General features: G+C 40.8%; 1 protein-coding gene across 1 annotated transcript in view; it reads left to right on the plus strand.

Annotated features, from left to right (window-relative positions):
• The window catches only part of LOC126481983 (nephrin-like), an 881,063-nt gene that overhangs the window by 762,271 nt on the left and 98,539 nt on the right, over positions 1-20,253 (plus strand). Inside the window, exons 10-11 of the mRNA XM_050105948.1 lie at positions 3,192-3,371; positions 16,640-16,852. Of these exons, the coding sequence (XP_049961905.1) occupies positions 3,192-3,371; positions 16,640-16,852 (393 nt within the window). The remainder of the gene's footprint in view (positions 1-3,191; positions 3,372-16,639; positions 16,853-20,253) is intronic.

Consider the following 20,253-nt stretch of genomic DNA (forward strand, 5'->3'; position numbering starts at 1 on the left):
TATCCATGACAGATAATAGTCAACTACAAATGTGAAGATGATGAATATGAGAATTATCTAATCAAACATAATTGTTATAGACGTATGTAACATCAGAAATCTGTAAAGCCAAACACAATAGAGATGATTATTAGATTTTTGGATACCCATTTCATCATCATAATGTCATTCTTACTGCTTCACGTTGGTTGAGTAACTATTGTTTTAAAATGCACAGTGCGTTAACTACTAATTAAAATCTATGAAAGAGCGTATTTTCCAAGTGTCTCTCTTATTCATTTCTGTAGTTTAATTGCAGAGACATGTTATCATCGTCAACATTATTATCAATTTCTGACCCAATACTAGAAGTTTACTCCTGTACGCGTCCTTCCACTTCTTTTCATGTGCACTAAGTGAGCAAATTACTCAAGTATTAGTGTAACTCCGTCATTATTCTTTACTATTATACTGTCAGCATAATGATTGTACATTACATTGGTGTTACTGTAATTAATCGTCAGTATTGTTGACATACTTGCTCTGTTCAGCACAAGAATGTCATCTGCCAACTAATGGTTGTTCACATAAGAAAGGTTTACGCGATTACCTCTAAATTCACATTTAAATATTTGAATACGTCTTGTAAGCTTCCGCAAAACAGTTTTGGCAAAAGTGAAACGCCTTGCCTAAAACTTTTCTCAATTTTGAACTTTTCAGTCGCTAGATGTAATGCTTAAAGATTAACCCTAATGTCGTATATATTGTTGAACACACAGATGTAATAATATTCTATTTGTTCGTCCTCATGGATTTTGTAGTTTCAACCTCTCTCGTAGCCAACAAATGTGTAAATGAAATTCGTTATTTCCCTGTTTAGCTTCATTGGCAACCTATATATGATGTATTGGGTTTGAGAACTGAGCTTGTTCGCTTCCCTTGTAAAAAAAATATTTTCGAGGCTACTAGTAAAGAATTCTTTGAATATATCCACCACCAATGGAAAAGATTAACGGGCAAGTAGCTCTTTAAATATTCGTTGCTCCATTTCTCGTGAGTTAGAACTACAGCGTTGGAAAAGTATTCGTGTCTGGTATCACCTTTCATACCAACATTCTATGAGTAGATGTGAATATTTTGCTATTACAACTTCTCTCTCTGCATTTATCATTCTTACTGTTACAAAATGGGGCATATATGGGAGCTCAATCTAAACTGTTATATCTTGTGATTTACCTCAGCAGCAATTGAGGTCCAAGTAGTGACTGCCTTATAACGTATTTAGTACGTTGTTTCTTCTTTTCCTACGAATACCTCATAATTCATTGACAGTATTTCTTTTTTATGTTCTTGCATCCATTCTGAGCTTTTTCGGGTAGTAGCTTCTCAATCATTTAGGATTTGTGAATAGGTTTATAAACTTAGTTACATCTTTAATGATTGCTTCATGAATATCAATCTCTTTTATGTCTTCACTGACTTCTGTCAGAAAATTGATTTGGTTTCCATCGACAAAGCTATTTTCAGAGCATTTTTAGGGGTCATGATGTTTACATTTCATATAGGTGACAGTGTAACTTTATTCAGCGTCTCCTGTGAACCTACTTTTTTCCGTAACTAAGATTTGTTTTTCATTCAAATTCCAATCTCAAATTATGGTCCTAATATTTTTGTGATAATTTTACTTTCTTGATACTGAATGATGTTTGTTTTGGATCTGTCACGAATATAGTTGTTAAAATGCTTCTAACATAGAGATAGTCATACACGGCGACGATGAGGATGTTTTCAGACTATGAAAATGCTACACTACTACCCATTAAAATTACTACACCAAGAAGAAATGCAGATGACAAGCGGGTATTCATTGGACAAATATATTATACTAGAACTGAAATGTGATTACATTTTCACGCAGTTTGGGTGTATAGATCCTGAGAAATCAGTACCTAGAACAACCACTTCTGACCGTAATAACGGCCTTCATACGCCTGGGCATTGAGTCAAACAGAGATTTGATATCGTGTACAGGTACAGCTGCCCATGCAGCTTCTACACGATACCACAGTTCATCAAGAGATGTGACTGGCGTATTGTGACGAGCCAGTTGCTCGGCCACCATTGACCAATCGTTTACAATTGGTGAGAGATCTGGAGAATGTGCTGGCCAGGGCAGCAGTCGAACATTTTCTGTATCCACAAAGGCCCGTACAGGACCTGCAACATGCGGTACAGCATTATCCTGCTGAAATGTAGGGTTTCGCAGGGATCGAATGAAGGGTAGACCCACGGGTCGTAACACATCTGAAATGTAACGTCCACTGTTGAAAGTGCCGTTAATGCGAACAAGAGGTGACCGACCGAGACATATGTCAAATGGCACCCCATACCATCACGCAGGGTGATACGCCAGTATGCCGATAACGAATACAAGCTCCCAATTTGCGTTGACCACGATCCCATCTATTGGCTCAGGGATCGACACGTGGCTTACGATCCGTTACAGCCATGCGGATACGATGCCTGTCATCTCGACTGCTAGTGGTACGAGGCCGTTGGAATCCAGCACGGCGTTCCGTATTACTCTCCTGAACCCACCGATTCCATAGTCTGCTAACAGTCATTGGATTTCGACCAACGTGAGCAACAATGTCGCGATACGATAAAGCGCAATCGCGATAGGCTACAATCCGACCTTTATCAAAGTCGGAAACGTGATGGTACGCATTTCTCCTCCTTACACGAGGCATCACAGCAACGTTTCACCAGGCAACGACGGTCAACTGCAATTTGTGTATGAGAAATCGGTGGGAAACTTTCCTCATGTCAGCACGTTGTAGGTGTCGCTACCGGCGCCAACCTCGTGCGAATGCTCTGGAAAGCTAATCATTTGCATATCAGAGCGTCTTCTTCCTGTCGGTTAAATTTCGCGTCTGTAGCACGTCATCTTCGTGATGTAGCAATTTTAATGGCCAGTAGTGTAGAAAGATCTGATTATTACCAGATCCCATAATCGTCTATTCCAAATTGCAATTGTGGCTACATACGTAATCAGCTATAACTATCTAACATTTCCTTCATCGCTCCATTGACACAATGCTTACCCTCAGTAATTTCACTGTGTGTTTGGGGATACCCGATCAGCGCCGCCTGGCGCTTTCCTCGTCGCTTTTGATGGAGACTACTGTGCTGCTGTGGTTAACCTGTTGCAGTCAGGCCGGTGTGCGCGCCGGAGCAGCCGGCGACGCTGGCGGTGCCGGCGCACGACGTGGCCAGGGTGCTGTGCCGCGTCAGGGCGCACCCGCCGCCGCTCTTCTTCCGCTGGTTCTTCAACAGCAGCGCGCCTGCCGACGGCGCCGCCGACGCCATCGCCCCGTCCGTGTCGTCAGTTGGTACGGACTCCATAGCCACATGCATTCTGGATGGTTTTGTTCAGCCTGAAACTCTGTGTTTGTTGAACTACCCTACCACGATAACTCCATCAGTTGCACTCAGATACTAACTCTCCGTTCATACGTGTGTCTTGATATACCATATGTGACAAGCAGTCAACATGCCTTGACTATAAATCTGCATAGTGAAACGTATATTAACATCCTCAAAAGAAACAGGTTACATACTTAAGGTTTTTTAGTTAGCAGGTACGGTGCTTCAGTCCTGGTAAGCAATGAAACACCAGCACCACAGTGCAACAGTGTGCCCTTAGAGAAGCCGTAACAAAATGGCGCAGACCATTTACACTATATCAGAGACTGCGCTAGTGGCAATCAGTAGTAGTTTGGGTTCAAATGGCTCTGAGGACTATGGGACTCAACTGCTGAGGTCATTAGTCCCCTAGAACTTAGAACTGGTTAAACCTAACTAACCTAAGGACATCACAAACATCCATGCCCGAAGCAGGATTCGAACCTGCGACCGTAGCGGTCTTGCGGTTCCAGACTGCAGCGCCTTTAACCGCACGGCCACTTCAGCCGGCGTAGTAGTTTGGGGTGAGGACTTGGATACATACCCAGACTGCAGACGTGTACTTGCCAACAAACAGTAACTTAAGTATGTAACTTTATTTTTTCAAGTTGATGGATAATACTTCCTGATTATCTTTCCTAATGTTACGTCGTAGTTAATGAAATGTGTAATACCCTCATCTCTTTTACGGTACAGGAAAACTGCCAAAAGTATTCACTACTGTGAATGATTGCCCTATTATATAATTGTTGTGCTTTTCCTCTTTTGTATTGAGGAAAACCTTTTAGTTTCTGCAGCCCTGGGCGCTGTTTTTACCTCTCTCATAGCGCCATAGCATGCTGTTAGAGAGGTTAAAACAAAATGCCGTAGACCATCTACACTTTATCAATGACTCCATTAGTGGAAATCTATAATAGTTTGAGGTGACGAATTGGATACGTATCAAGACTGCAAACATATACTTGCCAACAAAAAGAATTTAATTATATAACTTTACTTTCTCGAGTTGATGTTTGAAACTGCCTCTCCTACACGTACATGCTAGTTCATGCCCAAAGTCATGCAAACTACCTTCATTATGTAATATGCTCATCCAGATAGTCAGTTTTTAATGTTACAAGATAATTGCCGACAGTATTCAACAGTGTCAAACAATGCACTATTAATTACTTGGTCTTCTCTTTTCCCTTTCTTACCGTGAGAGGGAAACCTGTTACTTTCTGCAGCTTTGGGGGCTTTCTTTTGCTGTCTCACGATAGGAAAGTTAATTTAGGACTGTCATACACTTTTTTGGTGCTAAAAGCCATCCCCACACAGATATCTAACAGGGAAATAATCGTCTCCTATGTCCACACAGCAGGAGCGTAGGAGAGGGTGGACTAAGATCCATAAGTCTGGGTTGTGTGAGATACTAGGAGGAATCTTTTGCCTAGATGAGATCTGAAGACCAAGTGAAAAACACAGAAGGTCTGAGACCAGAAGGTGAACGCTAGGGGTCTGTAATTATCTCAAATATCCCTATTTTCAAGGCTTTCTTATTGGCTGGGATTCAAAAACTGTCATGTATCAGGAGAGATTTTCCGCTATTCTTCCCATAACATGACAAAACCTGTGAGAATAATAAATGGTTAAATTCGTTTGTAATATTATTACTGGTCAGAATTCACAGCGTCAGCTACGATTGATAGGTGATATTCCTATGCTGGCAAAACCAGATAAGTTTCGAACAGACATAACACACTTGCTGCAGTGACGTTTAAGAGTACACTTACTTCGTGGATCCCATAGAGAATGCTCTTCACTTTAGGTAGCAACTGAGAGAGATCTCTCTGACTTAGAGCAATGTGCAGAGGTTGATCTGGTTTCATAATTGCCAGTCAACACTGCAGCAGTCCCCCACACTCCGTGCGTTTGCGAGAAGTAAACTTATGTCATCAATTCAGCCACTGAGTTGGGTGGTACGCAACCTATTTAAATTGCGTCTCGGTTTAATTGCGGGGATTTATCATTCACAGCCAGCTAATTCTACTCATCATGTGCTTTTGCAAAAGTATTGGTGTTCGTCCTTGCTTTTCTGGGGGTCCTTCTTCATTTTGATTGCCTTTGCCGTATTACGCTGTTATACATCCGGTCACCTGTGCCGTTCTCAGAGCGTGATATAGTGGCTAGTATTGCTCCCTCTGGACCATGGGTCCCATGTTCAATTCCCGGCGGGGTTGGGGCTTTTCTATGTCCGGGGACTGGGTGTTTCTCTTGTCCTCATAATTTCGTCCTGAGCGTGAATCGTTACAGTGGCTCGATTGGACTGTGCAAAAAAATTGCACTGTGTGAAACTTGGGAGTTTGTATGGGTGCTGATGACTCCGCAGTTGAGCGCCCCACGAACCAAACATCATCATCATTCACCTATACCAAGGCCACAATTTACATTTGCAACCACTTATCCAGTTACTAAATGTTTATGTGCTAGAGTAAGTGGATTCTCGAAATGAATCTATCTGATTCAGAACAATCACGACAAACCTGCAGCAAAATTACAAGACACAGGATTTTAACATCGATTCTTCCGATTGTCAGTCCAAAATCTCAAATTTTATCTGAAAGTTTCCGGAGAATAGCGTGAGGTCTCTCAAACCATTTCATTAGTTAGTTGCATAATATTCTGCAAGCGCAATTCTGTGTCCTGGAAGCAAAATAACGCACTGCTGATGGAGCGAGAAGGTTTAAAGAGGCCGAATAACACAGACAATGAGGATTTTCTTCATCAAATAACGTCTAGGTATTTCACTTAGACCCTAACTTGACAAACAGACTGAGTATAAAGATCTGAGGCACAGATACGTACAGAAGAGAATTGTAGACAGAAGGACAACTGTAAAAGAAGAGAATCTACGTGTTTCTGATGTAGTGAAACAGAAGGATGGGGAAAACTATGTATGTTGATGTGTTTTGAAGTACCTAGATACTCCACAGAATCGACGAGGAAAGAAACCCATGGAAACTACTATCAGGACATATATTTAGATACCTGGGAGTAACTTTCTTTTGTACTATAGGAAGCTGTAGAGGATAAAAGTTACAGAGGAAGAGATTGGAACATATACAGTTAATAACAGTGAACGTTTTGGTTAGATGTTACTCTGAGATGAAAATATTGCCACAGGAGCAGAAAACGTGGCTCCTCTTATCAAAAAAGACAAAATAAGCTTGTGTTCCAAATCCTATATGTGAATCGATAATTTACAGGACATTTGCAAAAAAAAAAAACAAAAAACATTTGAGGTGTTAGGTGTAGAGGTGCAGATATTTCTGTTGATGAGTGAGGACAATAATATACTGAACAACATTACGTCACTATGTACTTAATTTGCAGACTGACAGTTAAAGCTTTACAAGTAGTATGTTTTTAGGTTGGTTAGTACCTCCAAATATGCGTGGCACAAGCAAGCTATCAGTTTTTATGTTCCTATGGGCAGAAGGTAACGTGTCGAAGTGTGGACTGACTACACTGAGAGGCGTAGTCCACCTTTGCGGGGCAGCTATGACCATGCAGAAAACATTGGGAAGCAAATTAGGTGATGTGTCTGCTGGAAGATTGTCACACAGAGAGGAAAACAACGTCCTGAAGTGGGTACATACTACGGTACCAGTGTTGACAGTATCTGTACCCGTATCCACTGGATAAATAACTGCGGGGTAGTGGTGGAAGTATAGTCAGTGGATCTCCCTATGGTATCGAAATATTTCACACAAAGGATGCTAAGCACATTGAAATATTTATTACGAATTTAAATTTACGGTGATGGCAGAAAAACCTGCTGAGAGGGGCACAGAATACCACTTATCCTTTTTAACATGTATGTGGCCGATGAAATACGAAAACGATAAACTGAAGTTGATGTAAGTATTCTGATAAGTAACAACATGATTTTAATCTGTCATATACATACACAAAGGGATCGAATCATTTGAGATGTGCTGCTACAGAAGAATGTTGAAAATGAGGTGGACTGATAAGATAAGGAATGAGAAGGTTCTAGAATCGGTGAGGAAAGGACTACACGGAAAATACTGATAAAAATAATGGTCGTTACATAATTTTGCCTCTCCACATCTTTGTATGACACTAGCCATTTTGCCGTTACATAACCGTATTGGCGTGTGACTTTAAAATGATTATCTATCATGTATTCCTCCCGCTTATTCTTCCTTTTATCAGGCCTCGTCATGCAGCCTTTAATGCACATTTACTCATTGTGCACTGTCATAAACGGATATTCATATTCCTTGTCACTTTTTGTAGAGGTTGCACATTCTCTTCCTTCCATACCCTCGCACCAGCAGCTACTCTCTTTCATCTCTCATTATTGCTCATACCTCAAGCCTATGACAAATATGACTAGTAATTTTCATCGTAGTTAAGTATGTCAGTTGTGAGACTATATACCAATAAGATAAGTATATACTCAACAAACTAACACAATCCACAAATTGTTCATTAGAAATACAATAGTTGAGGAACAAAAGGAAATGGATACGACTGAAATATTCGAGATAATACCGTGGCCCTTTCAAACTGTTGAGTAGATGTAAATCATCACACATGAAGATACATAAATAAATTAGGATTCTAGAACTAAGGCAGGAAAAATTAAATATCTTATTGTGTTGGTGGTGTGCAGTAAAAACGACATATATATTCAAAAACTCGCTGTGGAATACATGGCAGAGGGTACTTGGCATTATGGCAAGTGCCTGGGTTTCCCTCCGTTCCAAAGGCTTTGTGTGCACCAGGAAAATTATCGCTTGAATACGCGCGGTAATTAGTCTAATCTGGCATTCTCGGCCAATACGGGAGAAGTAAGTAAAGTGACTGAAACGTATTTCTAGATCCTTTACTTAATTCCAGTTCTTGTTTACTTGTATGGAGCTTTCCTGGGGTAACTGATTCTTATCCTCCAGCTACCGATTCAGATTTTCAGCATTTTCTTGACACTCTGTCGTAAGTAAAATAAACGTTGGTATTCGTGCTGTCCTTCGTTGAATAATCCTTATGTCCAGGTATTTGTATTAGTTTATTAACCACCACTACGATGCACAGATGTTCTAGTCTTAGGCTGTACTATTCTTCATTCTGTGCAATACACAACTTTCCATGCCTACACATCGAAAGTAAGTTAATACTTGCAGCACAGTGAGATATTATCAACATCTCACAGGCTATTCACGCAGTTTAACTGAGACATGGTTTAATTATACACGGTGCGTCTGAAAAGTTCTGTGTATCATGTCAGAAAATAAAGGAAACAGAAGTTATAAAAATAATACCCTTATTGGATTTCAGTGTAATCACCATTAGCTACAATACAAATCTGATATCTCTTGTAAAACTGAAGGAAAGTTTCTGTAAAACGCTTCTTGTGGAATCACTCGAAGCATGGTTGTCACGCGTTGCTGGATATCCGCAATGCCTGCGAAGAGTGGGCCACTTAGTGCTAAATTAAGTCGAGGAACCAAAAAGTAGTCTGCCGGCGCCAAATCTGGAGAGTAAGAGGGTGTTTAAGAGCGGTCAGGACTGTCAGCAGAGGGCGAACGGACGGGGGTCTTTTTCACGGAGGAAACTGCGCTGTCCGCTCCGGCGCTACTCTTGCCGAAAGCACTGGGTGCGTTGCAGGAACCGTTTCAAAACTTTCTTCTAAAGTTCTGCGTTGACAGCTTGACCCTCGAGTAGGAATTCGTGGTAGATCAAGCCCTAGCAGTCGAAAAATGTGGTCAAGTCCTTAATATTAGATTTAGTCAATTTCTTTTGGGAAGCGGGGAAACGATGAACACTAAGTCACTGACTGTCACTTTGTGTGTGGATGGTATTGGCAGCACTAGGTTTTATCTGTTTTCATGACAGTTACCAAAAACTGAAGGACAGTAGCTACAGTGCCTTTCCTTATCTTCAGCTCTTCTGCTGACATTCGTATGGACAACCGCCGATCATCTGCATGTACCCGACGCACTTGTGCGGTGTCGTCTGGGGTTGTGCGTTTTGGTGGTCATCTCGAACGCGGCCCACACTCTATAACTTCCTATCTATCTCTTAAGTGTTTAATTCACTCAAATACGCACTTTAAACTCACAGCTTTAACACCGCACACTTGCACTAACAGTCTATGAGTCTTTTTCATTTTTCCTAACTTGGAGAAAAACCTTACGTTAACGCGTTGTCAATTTTGCAGTGACAAGAGTTCTCACACTGACTCCGTTAGCTTGGTCGCAGTTTGCACTGTTGCTTCATTTCGGTGGTTTCTACTTGCTGACATGTCTCTAAATACGTAGGCGTGGGCACCACATCCAAACCAGCGCGATTTTTAACGTGTGGAACCATTCACTGAACTTTTCATACGTATTTTGTAGATAACGGCATAATTTGTGGAAGTCTGAAGTCATTGTTTACGTTTTCCGGGTCATTGACGTATAAAATGAACAGCAATATTCCTCTTGTACAATCCTGAGGTACACCTGAACTTACTTCTGCTTCTGCAGATTACTCTCCATCCAAGATAACATGCTGCGTCCTCCCTACCAAAAAATCTTTTTGCTTTTGGACAGTCAAGAAATACCGTATATACGCGACTACCTTGCTGCCTTGAATCATGGACTGATGGATGCCGAAAACTGATGTTTTATAAATCCTTGGTAGCTCGCAGGGAGGAAGTCGTTCTGTTTGAGGCACTTCATTATATTTGGCATCATAACACGTTCTAGAAATTGGACAGCAGCTGGATGTCAATAATAATGGATGATATATTCATCTATTGCTTCTGCTGCCATTCTTGCAGACAGTTGTGACCAGTGCTGGAAACAGCTTTTTGTTTCAGAGATGCATGGTATATTACAAATTAGAATGAGAGCTAACTGATCTGAAAATTCTTTATAGAAAATGATGAGGATTCAGAATGTATTACTAGCGATTAGAATAAAATATTACTGTTAATGAATGATAATTCACGTGAAGAGATCAGTGAAGCCATGATAACTGGTACAATTTCAAGTACCCATTGCCGTGCACTTCACAATGGTTTGTAATGGAGATGTAGAAAACGGTTCTAATTGTGTATAGGAAATATATTTCCAACTTGCCTTCTGCAGAAAAATTTTTGTTTCTTATTTCGTTAACGATATCATTTAGCCAACGAAACTTGTCATCGTTAGACTACGCACGTGGATACTCTGTATCCCGAAAACTAGTTGTGCTCCTTGTCTCCATGCTCGAAATATCATTGTTCCTTAAGGTACTTCAATATACGTCTCATGGGTGTTTCATGAAGCATGTGCTGAAACAATATCTGAAGAACTTTCTGTGCTGTATCTGACGTTATCTCTATGCACTTAGTTAGTTTTGAACTCAGGACACACTAGATTTCTGTTAGGTGTTTATTATATCATATCCCATCATGGGACACGCGTCCTACGATATTACCGAGATTGACTGCTGCGCTGCATGAATAATACTGCAATGGTTTCTTTCTTTCTTTCTTTCTTTTTTTTTAAGAGGAATGGAGGAATGATACGTGTTTTGTTTCAATTTTTGTATGGTCTTACAATGGCCAGAAAACATTCTGTACACCATTACAACAGAATCATCTAAAAGCTACGGAAATACAGGGATGCGTATAGATTAGCATTTGTCTAAACTGTATTCACAACGGAATGCTAAGTATCCGTCATGTTTCAGTACAAACAGACCTGAGTTACCTTCCCCATCGTTTTCACACAAAATTATGCAACAGTACTATTGCATTGTGAGATTTCCTGCCTCATTCGACAAGGAGACAGAATTGATCCGGCACAACTACTCATAATAATTTTATCGTTAACGAAAATGAGATCTCTGAATTCTCTGACTGTATGTAGGGAGCATTCCCCAATGACATGATTGTTTTGAAGTCGTCCGTTTAATTACCACAGAAACCTTTAAAGTGAGAAGAGGAAATTATTTGCTTAACAATAATGTTTTTTTTTGAGAAAAGTTTCGACGTTCTTCCTGACGTTTTTGTGGCCTGAAGATGACACGTAGGGCACTTTCGAAAGTGACTCCGTTACCCAGCTGAGTGAATGTACCGCGGAATTGCATACAGTAAGCTAGCATTCCCCTTCCGAGAAAACGGTTGTGTAGTCTAGACTAATGGTTCTAACAAGACGAGGATAGAGTACTCCGACACTGGTTCCCCGCAGTGATTATTTCCGTTCAAGGCACTTGGTTCTTAGCGTTCACAGAGTGCTGTTGGACGCCGATGTGTCAATCGTGCAGTTCTGTTTCAAGCTAGTGTCACAAGTTTTTGAACCAGTATACTGCTACTACTAGTTTATGTGAATTATCCGTGCGTCTCCGTTTACCGGGTTCCAATTATTTAGTCCGTAACCATGGAAATCAATTCTGCATTCGTGGCAGCATTTTTTGATATTTTCGTTCACCCTTTTTGCCAGAATTGCTAGTGATTATTTCATTGTGTTTACACTTTCCAGGAACTTTCTATTACTTTGAACAGCTGCTTTTGTAGAGGTACAATTAAAACATTTCACCTAGTTTAACTGTGGCTATTTGCCAAAACATTGTGCCGAGAACTTTTCACGAAATTTCAATTGCCAACTTTCTCCTCCGAATGCGAAAATATTTTGTTGACGCCCACCTACATAGGGAGAAATGATTATCGCAGTAATATAAGGAAAATCATAGGTCTTAAGGAAAATTTTAAATGTTCATTTTTCCCGGGTATTTTCGAGAGCCTCTGTCAGGCACTTAAGTGTGAATTACAGAGTAATTATGCAGATGTAAGTGTAGATTGTGATACTTACACTAAAACACCGTTTCATTTGCTCCGTGTTTCAGTTAAGCTATTATTTAGAAGCATTAGCTTTCAGTTTTCGACTGATTTTATATAATAGTTGCATTACGGGAACTGATTTCATTATTACATTTCCTTATGTGAGTATTAAAGTCGTGTGCCTACCTCCAGATCATATGTGTAGGGGTAATTAGGTGGAACCTTTGTAACACTGGAATAGGAAATTAATCTATCTTGTGGTACACTGTCCTCCCTTTGTCAAGAAGTCGTTATTATGTGTGATTAGCTTACTCAGCTTTCCATCCTAGCGAATAAATTGATTACCTGTTCCTCATCCAGCGTTTGTTTACCGTCTTAATGTCAGAAATCGATTTCTCAATGAAGTGTGAAGATAAACAATAACTCTTCAAAAACCACGCGTAGCATTTTACATTCCCTAAATGCAAAGCAGAGTATAGTATAAAAGTACCATAAAAGTTTCAAAATGTTAGAAACTATCTCCTGCTTTCTCTGGGACCCAAACAAATATTTTATTACTGTGAACAGGAATCCTGAAGTCATTACATGAAAGTCATTTAAAAAATTGAGTACCACATCACTTTTGTCACCCTCAGGAAGTGGACGAAGTAAATGGGTGACTCTGTAGTGATTTCGACATATGAATAGTTTAAGTACGACGGGTAAACGGTAAGAGACATTAGGTTGGAAAAGTGAAGCTGTATGTACTTCGGGAACTGAGTAGGTTAATTCTGCTGGGTAAACGAGAACAGCTATTAAGTAGGAAAAGTATAGTATGGTGTCACAAATGTTCCTAGACTTATGCGAAATTGTTAACAAAGGCGGAAAGAGAAGGAGTGGCGTCTTCTTGTTACCGATATTTTGATAAATCAAATTTCTGCATTTCAGGTAGTTGATGTGCGGGTGTATACTCCACTGATGAGTTGCCTCTGATGAAAAAAATAGGGTGAAGCTGTATTTCCAGAGATGCCACTCCAGAACCATTACAGTTAGAGGATCTATCTTCTTACAATTGAAGATGCACATAGAATTTTTAAGCGTACACGAAAATTAGAATAATCTGAAATTTCCGTGCGTATTAGGACTTCCGCAAATGGAAGGACGCCTAAACCTAAAAAATCGTAACAATCTACGTTATAGAGAGCTGACTTTGAGTATTCTGGCTGTTAAATGGAGTCTGGTCAGAAACGGACTAAAACGGCAAGCAGAACGTTGAAAGCTTTACTACTTTCGTCCGACATCGAATAAAATCAACACATAGCTATGTCACCAAGAAAGACCAATAAGTAATTAATGAAAACAGCGAAGTCATTTTTTGTAATTATTCACAAAACTGATTAGTGGTGTAGCTTTGAGAAAATGATGTTTATTATTTTATTTCACCGAGATACTATATTTAGAGATGGCAGGTGCTCTTTTAGTTTTAAGGGAATGGAACTCACGCGGCTTTTGAGAGAACTAAAGACAATTTATTTTTAAAATTTTATTGTCCGTTGAACTAAATGACATGTACGCATACACAAATTTTCGATCCATATTCCACGTCGAGTACATCCTAAACACGTAAATACTGAATTTTCAGCAGTGGAGTTTGATACCACTCATTCCGAAGAAGCTATAACTAAGCTTTGGTAAATATTTGGGGAAGGTAACGATTCAAAGAAAGTTTTATCCTTGCACAAGAAACTGGCTGCATAATTTTTACACCGTTCTTACTGAAATTACGAAAGGTGAGTGATTTCATTTTCAAGCACATAAGCATTTACTTATTGTCTAAATGTAAATTGTGTAGAGTGTAGATTAATAAAACTGTACAGCAGAGATAGGAATCAACATATGGGTCTTTTGGTCTTCTCTGTACATATCATAAAATTTGTATAAATACACTTTGTTGTTTGTATCTGTAGGATTTACAACCAGTCTGGCACAGTAAGTGTTGTTTTAGTCAATGATGTGTTGTATAGATGTACATTAGATTCATCAGACATTTTTTTCCCTGCTAGGGGCTGTTAGGGGTAGATGTATCGATATTCTGATTATTGGTACCATAATATATACCGACGACAGTGTTTTAGTTGTTTTTTTCTCTGTATCTAACAGTCGTCTCGCACACGCATCATATAATTTACTACCTTTCTTTTGTGCACGGTCGTAACTGCACCATGAAGTGAACTACACTTGTCATTATAAATTAACCGTTTTGCGTCCAGGCACCAACACTTCAATACCTGACCTTCTGCCCAGGGGAATTAAACATTAAAGTCTTGTTTGTGCCACAGATTCTTGGAATTATTAATCATCCTCAAAACATACAACTTGTAACAGCTATAATTATCAGTCTGGAAATTAAGTAAATATTGATGTGATTTCCCGCAACCATCAACAGAAATACCTGCACTTATACCTGTAACATTCTGTAAAAAACGTGTGGTCCAGGGTAACGGTGGATATGTAGGTTTTAAGGCGTACTCGAGGCTCGAAATATTTTTAGATTGCAAGTTGAGGCCTACTACGTTAACCAGTAGGAAAACACGTCACAAAATGCAGGTACGTGAATTCTGTTCATGTTTCTTCTTCATGGAACGTGTGCTATCCTGTAGCTGTAACAGCCCTTGTCACACTGTTCCCCAACGATGTTGTTCGATAGACATGCCGCCGCATACACATTCTTCATACTCCAGCCGATGTCTACCGTTGTTCGTTTAATGGCCAAAGTAAGAGCATATGGACTATCAGACCAATTGTGTGATTGGATTGAAGAGTCTCTAGATAACAGAAAGCAGCATGTCATTCTCAATGGAGAGAAGTCTTCCGAAGTAAGAGTGATTTCATGTGTGCCGCAGGGGAGTGTCGTAGAACCGTTGCTGTTCACAATATACATAAATGACCTTGTGGATAATATCGGAAGTTCACTGAGGCTTTTTGCGGATGATGCTGTGGTATATCGAAAGGTTGAAACAGTGGAAAATTGTACTGAAATGCAGGAGGATCTGCAACGAATTGACGCATGGTGCACGTAATGGAAATTGATTTTCAATGTAGACAAGTATAATGTGCTGCGAATACTTAGAAAGAAAGATCCTTTATCATTTAGCTACAATATAGCAGGTCATAAACTGGAAGCAGTTAATTCCATAAATTATTAAAGAGTAGGCATTAGGAGTGATTTAAAATGGAATGATCATATAAAGTTGACCGTCGGTAAAGCAGATGCCAGACTGAGATTCATGGGAAGAATCATAAGGAAATGCAATCCGAAAACAACGGAAGTAGGTTACAGTACGCTTGTTCGCTCAGTGCTTGAGTATTGCTCACCGGTGTGGGATCCGTACCAGATGGGATTGATAGAAGAGATAGAGAAGATCCAACGGAGAGCAGCGCGCTTCGTTACAGGATCATTTAGTAATCGCGAAAGCGTTACGGAGATGATAGATAAACTCCAGTGGAAGACTCTGCGGGAGAGACGCTCAGTAGCTCGATACGGGCTTTTGTTGAAGTTTCGAGAACTTACCTTCACCGAGGAATCAAGCGGTATATCTCACGAAGAGACCATGAGTATAAAATCAGAGAGATTAGAGCCCACAGAGAGGCATACTGACAATCTTTCTTTCCACGAACAATACGAGTCTGGAACAGAAGGGAGAACCGATAGAGGTACTCAAAGGACCCTCCGCCACACAACGTCAGGTGGCTTGCGGAGTAGAGGAGGATGTAGATGTAGATGTCGTTTAGCATCAGGAAAGTTTCACCTATTGTTGCTCCTTGTGTTTCACTTGCATTGAGTTATGTAGAGCAAAAGTGCAGCTTTGCTAAATTGCCTAAGCGCTTTACTTCACCAGTGTACTACATCTCTACTGCCTCAATTCCCCCACCCACCACCCCCCACCCCTAGCGTATTGAAGAAGAAAAATAACATGATCATCGTGTTCAGGAACTCTGAATTCTTCTTGTTCACAAGCTCTATGGATATTCTGCCGCTTTTCAGATTTAAAGTGCTGTCAGTACTACGTTCACTACTTAAGGAAGATTTTCTGTTGAGCCAATATGAGGAGATTTAGGGAATACTAGGATTAAGCGCTTCAGAATATGCTTCTAATAGCCGTGACTGTTTGCTTTTACACCCCATCTATATTTTCGCTTCTTCTGCGCACACTGAAGCAAGAGTTTCTAAAATACCTTCTCATTTTATCTACATAGTTTACGCATTTAATCACAAGAAGCTAGAAAAGATGAAAGCCACAAAATATCTTGCAGTAAGAAGACCAGATGTGGACACAACAATTGTAGCGGTTTGATGGCCGTTTGTGAAACTGCTTCTGTCTGAATGTGCACTTGGTGCAGGTGGCGGTGCGGTGTCGACGTCCGAGTCTGGAGAGTTTCCTCAGCTGCCCGCGGTGCCGGAGGAGCGCTACAGGATGCGCGGCGCCTCTGGCACCACGTCGCTGCTCACCTACACGCCGATCACGGGCTCCGACTACGGCGACCTGCTCTGCTTCGCTGTGAACGCCGTGGGCAGCCAGAGCGAGCCTTGCGTCTTTACCGTCCTGCCGGCCAGTAAGTACCGTCGACCACACAAACAAACAGTGCAGACTGCGGTAAGGGTTGGGGTTGGGTGGTTTGGGAGAAGAGACCTAACAGCGAGGTCATCGGTCTCATCGGATTTTGGTCGGCCGTGCCCTTTCAAAGGACTCATCCTGGCGTTTGCCTGGAGCGAGTTAGGGAAATCACGGAAAACCTAAATCGGGATAGCCGGACGCGGGATTGAACCATCGTCCTTCTGAGTGCCAGTCCAGTGTGCTAGCCACTGCACCACCTCGCTCGGTGACTGTGGTAAGACTTTGTCCTTTATTTGTACGTGAACTTTAAGAAATACAGATTTAATCTCATTGCGCGGCCAGTAGTAAACGAAGTGCGCAAAATTGTGAGATAACTAGCTGTGCGGATACCGAGCAAGAAGTTATAAGGGGTGACAAAAAATTTTCAGTGCAAAGGCCGTACAGTGCAGAAATGGTACGCCATGAAGGCAAGATCGCCGTGAACACTGAGGCACTCAAGCCACCGATGCACTAGGTTGAAGATAACCGTTTGGCAAAACGTGGTGTCCTGCTACGTGAAGAGGTACGTCACTGGAATGAGATTTTCACTCTGTGCTGACATGAAACTTCCTGGCATGCTGTGGCTAAGCCATGCCTCCGCAATATCCTTTCTTTCTGGAGTGCTAGTTATGCAAGGTTCGCAGGAGAGCTTCTGTAAAGTTTGGAACGTAGGAGACGAGGTACTGGCGGAAGTAACGCTGTGAGGACGGGGCGTGAGTCGTGCTTGGGTAGCTCAGTTGGTAGAGCACTTGCCCGCGAAAATCAAAGGTCCCGAGTTCGAGTCTCGGTCCGGCACACAGTTTTAATCTGCCAAGAAGTTTCTGGTACCTATTTGCCTGCCGCATGTCCTAGTCGGACTGGAATCGTCGAACCTTCACCCCAAGGGATCGAAGGTGTGGTAATCGCATAGCGAGAGAAGTACAATAGTGTCTCCCACTTGAGTCGGCATTATCTTCTGCGTTACGTGTGCAATATAGGGACGTGAGTTATCACGAACAACCTATAACACACCGTGTCGCACTGTTCCCAACGATGTTTTTCGATAGACATGCTGCCCCATACACATTCTTCACACTCCGATGGATGTCTTTCGGCAACCAAATATAGAATAATAGTACGCTGTACCTGATTGGACGCATTTGGTAATTATGTCGCTGCAGTTCAGGTTTACGCGTCTACAGCACGCAAGTCGGTAAGACACGAAAGCCACACTAACCCATGGCCTTCATGTCGGTACTGACGGGCCCGCTTCGGAAACGCGCTACGTTGCGAATATTTATTTTACTATTTATTTAATATGATTTCATTAGGTCCATCAAGCCCTCTCTTACATTGGACCAGTGTTTCACATATGCAGTACCGTTTTTGTATCATAGATACATAAGAAACAGCGGATATAAAATGACAACCAGTATTAAAATGGATTGAGTACTGTAAGTAGGCTGTTTATGTTTTCTTATTGGCAACGTTACGTAGCGCTCTGTATGAAAATCACTGGCTGTGCTGTGTGCAGTCTGTGGCTAGTTTGCATTGTTGTCTGCCACTGTAGTGTTGGGCAGCTGGATGTGAACAGCGCGTAGCGTTGCGCAGTCGGAGGTGAGCCGCCAGCAGTGCTGGTTGTGGGGAGAGAGATGGCTTAGTTTTGAAATTTGTAAGACTGGATGTCATGAACTGCAATATACATTATGACTTTTGAACACTATTGAGGTAAATACATTGTTTGTTCTCTATCATAATTTTTCATTTGCTAACTATGCCTATCAGTAGTTAGTGCCTTCAGTAGTTTGAATCTTTTACTTAGCTGGCAGTAGTGGCGCTCGCTGTATTGCAGTAGTTCGAGTAACCAAGATTTTTGTGAGGTAAGTGATTTGTGAAACGTATAGGTTAATGTTAGTCAGGGCTATTCTTTTGTAGGGATTTTTCAAAGTCAGATCGCGTTGCGCTAAAAATATTGAGTGTCAGTTTAAGCCCAGTCATGTATAATTGTTCAAAGGGGACGTTTCATAAGTCGACCCTTAGCCGAGGATACCTCACTGGAATCTTCTGATTTTGTTCTTGTAGTTTGTGAAATTAGTGTAGCTATTGTTTATTGCTAGCGCGTAATCATATAGAGAATTTCCTTTGTAGTTGTAGTTTTCATTCTTGTACAGGAAAACAGTTGTGGCATGCATGTAGATTTGCACCAAGTATTTCGCAACTGCGCTTGCAATTAACGAGATATTATTTTCAATGTTATGTTAATGTGTTTTCTTATTTTGCTCTTCAAATTGTGCTTTCCTGTGTTGTCGTGTGAAATATTGCGACGATAATGGCGTGTGAAAACGTAATTCTACACTCCAAAGTAAACTGAGAAATGACAGTGAAGACGAAAGCAGTGTGTTAGCGCCACCATGTAATGAATTAACTAATGTTCAAATTAGTAATTTGGTAATTGTGCATCGGGAAATGGAGCGGGCTGCAAATAATGATGTAGGCAGTGAAACAATTAGTGAACAGGGAAGCATTATCGATCGATCGGTCGGCAACAGCTCGCCTCAGGATTCCAAAATGACAGGACACAGCCTTGCAAATACTGTAGATTCAGGTTTTGCGTCCTCGCCGTTTCCTCAAATAAATCAAGACACATTTTCTGCTTTTCAAAATGCGAATATTGCCAGTTGAAATGCACTGCCGAATAGCACTGAGGAACATGTTTCAGACACCAGTGCACTGTTATTACAGTTAATGCAACAAATGGGACAAAGGCTACAAAAGTTAGACACAACGCTTGAACAAAATCAGAAACAAATGGGACAAAATCTTCAAAAGTTAGACACAATGGAACAAAATCTTCAAAAGTTAGACACAATGGAACAACACCAGAGACAAACACAGCAACAGTTAGACACAATGGAACAAAATCAGAGACAAACACAGCAAAAGCTTCAAAAGTTAGACACCACACTTGAAGAAACACGAGTTAATTACTGAGTTACATAACATTGAATCGAAATGCAAAAAAGTCTGTAATGACGTAAAAACACAAATTTGTGAGGATTTCCAACCTATTTTTTCGCGTCATGAAAATGCATTACAGAATCACGAAGCAGCCATAAAAGAACTGCAACCTATTGTTCATGAAAATCATGAGATCTTGCAAGCTAAAATTGACTCAGTTGCATCTACCGATTCGGTTATGCTATTTGCAAAAACTCAGGAAAACTTAAAGAACACAATAGATACGATTTCAACACAAATGGACACTGTGAAACTTGGTTCAGAAAAACACACAGAGGAAATAATTTCACAATCGGATAACGTAGCCGAACTTTCAGATCAGTTCACTAACTTATCTAAAAAGGTAGATGATGCTCTGAATGA

Source organism: Schistocerca serialis, chromosome 5 (genome assembly GCF_023864345.2).
Source record: "Schistocerca serialis cubense isolate TAMUIC-IGC-003099 chromosome 5, iqSchSeri2.2, whole genome shotgun sequence".
Lineage (NCBI taxonomy): Eukaryota > Metazoa > Arthropoda > Insecta > Orthoptera > Acrididae > Schistocerca > Schistocerca serialis.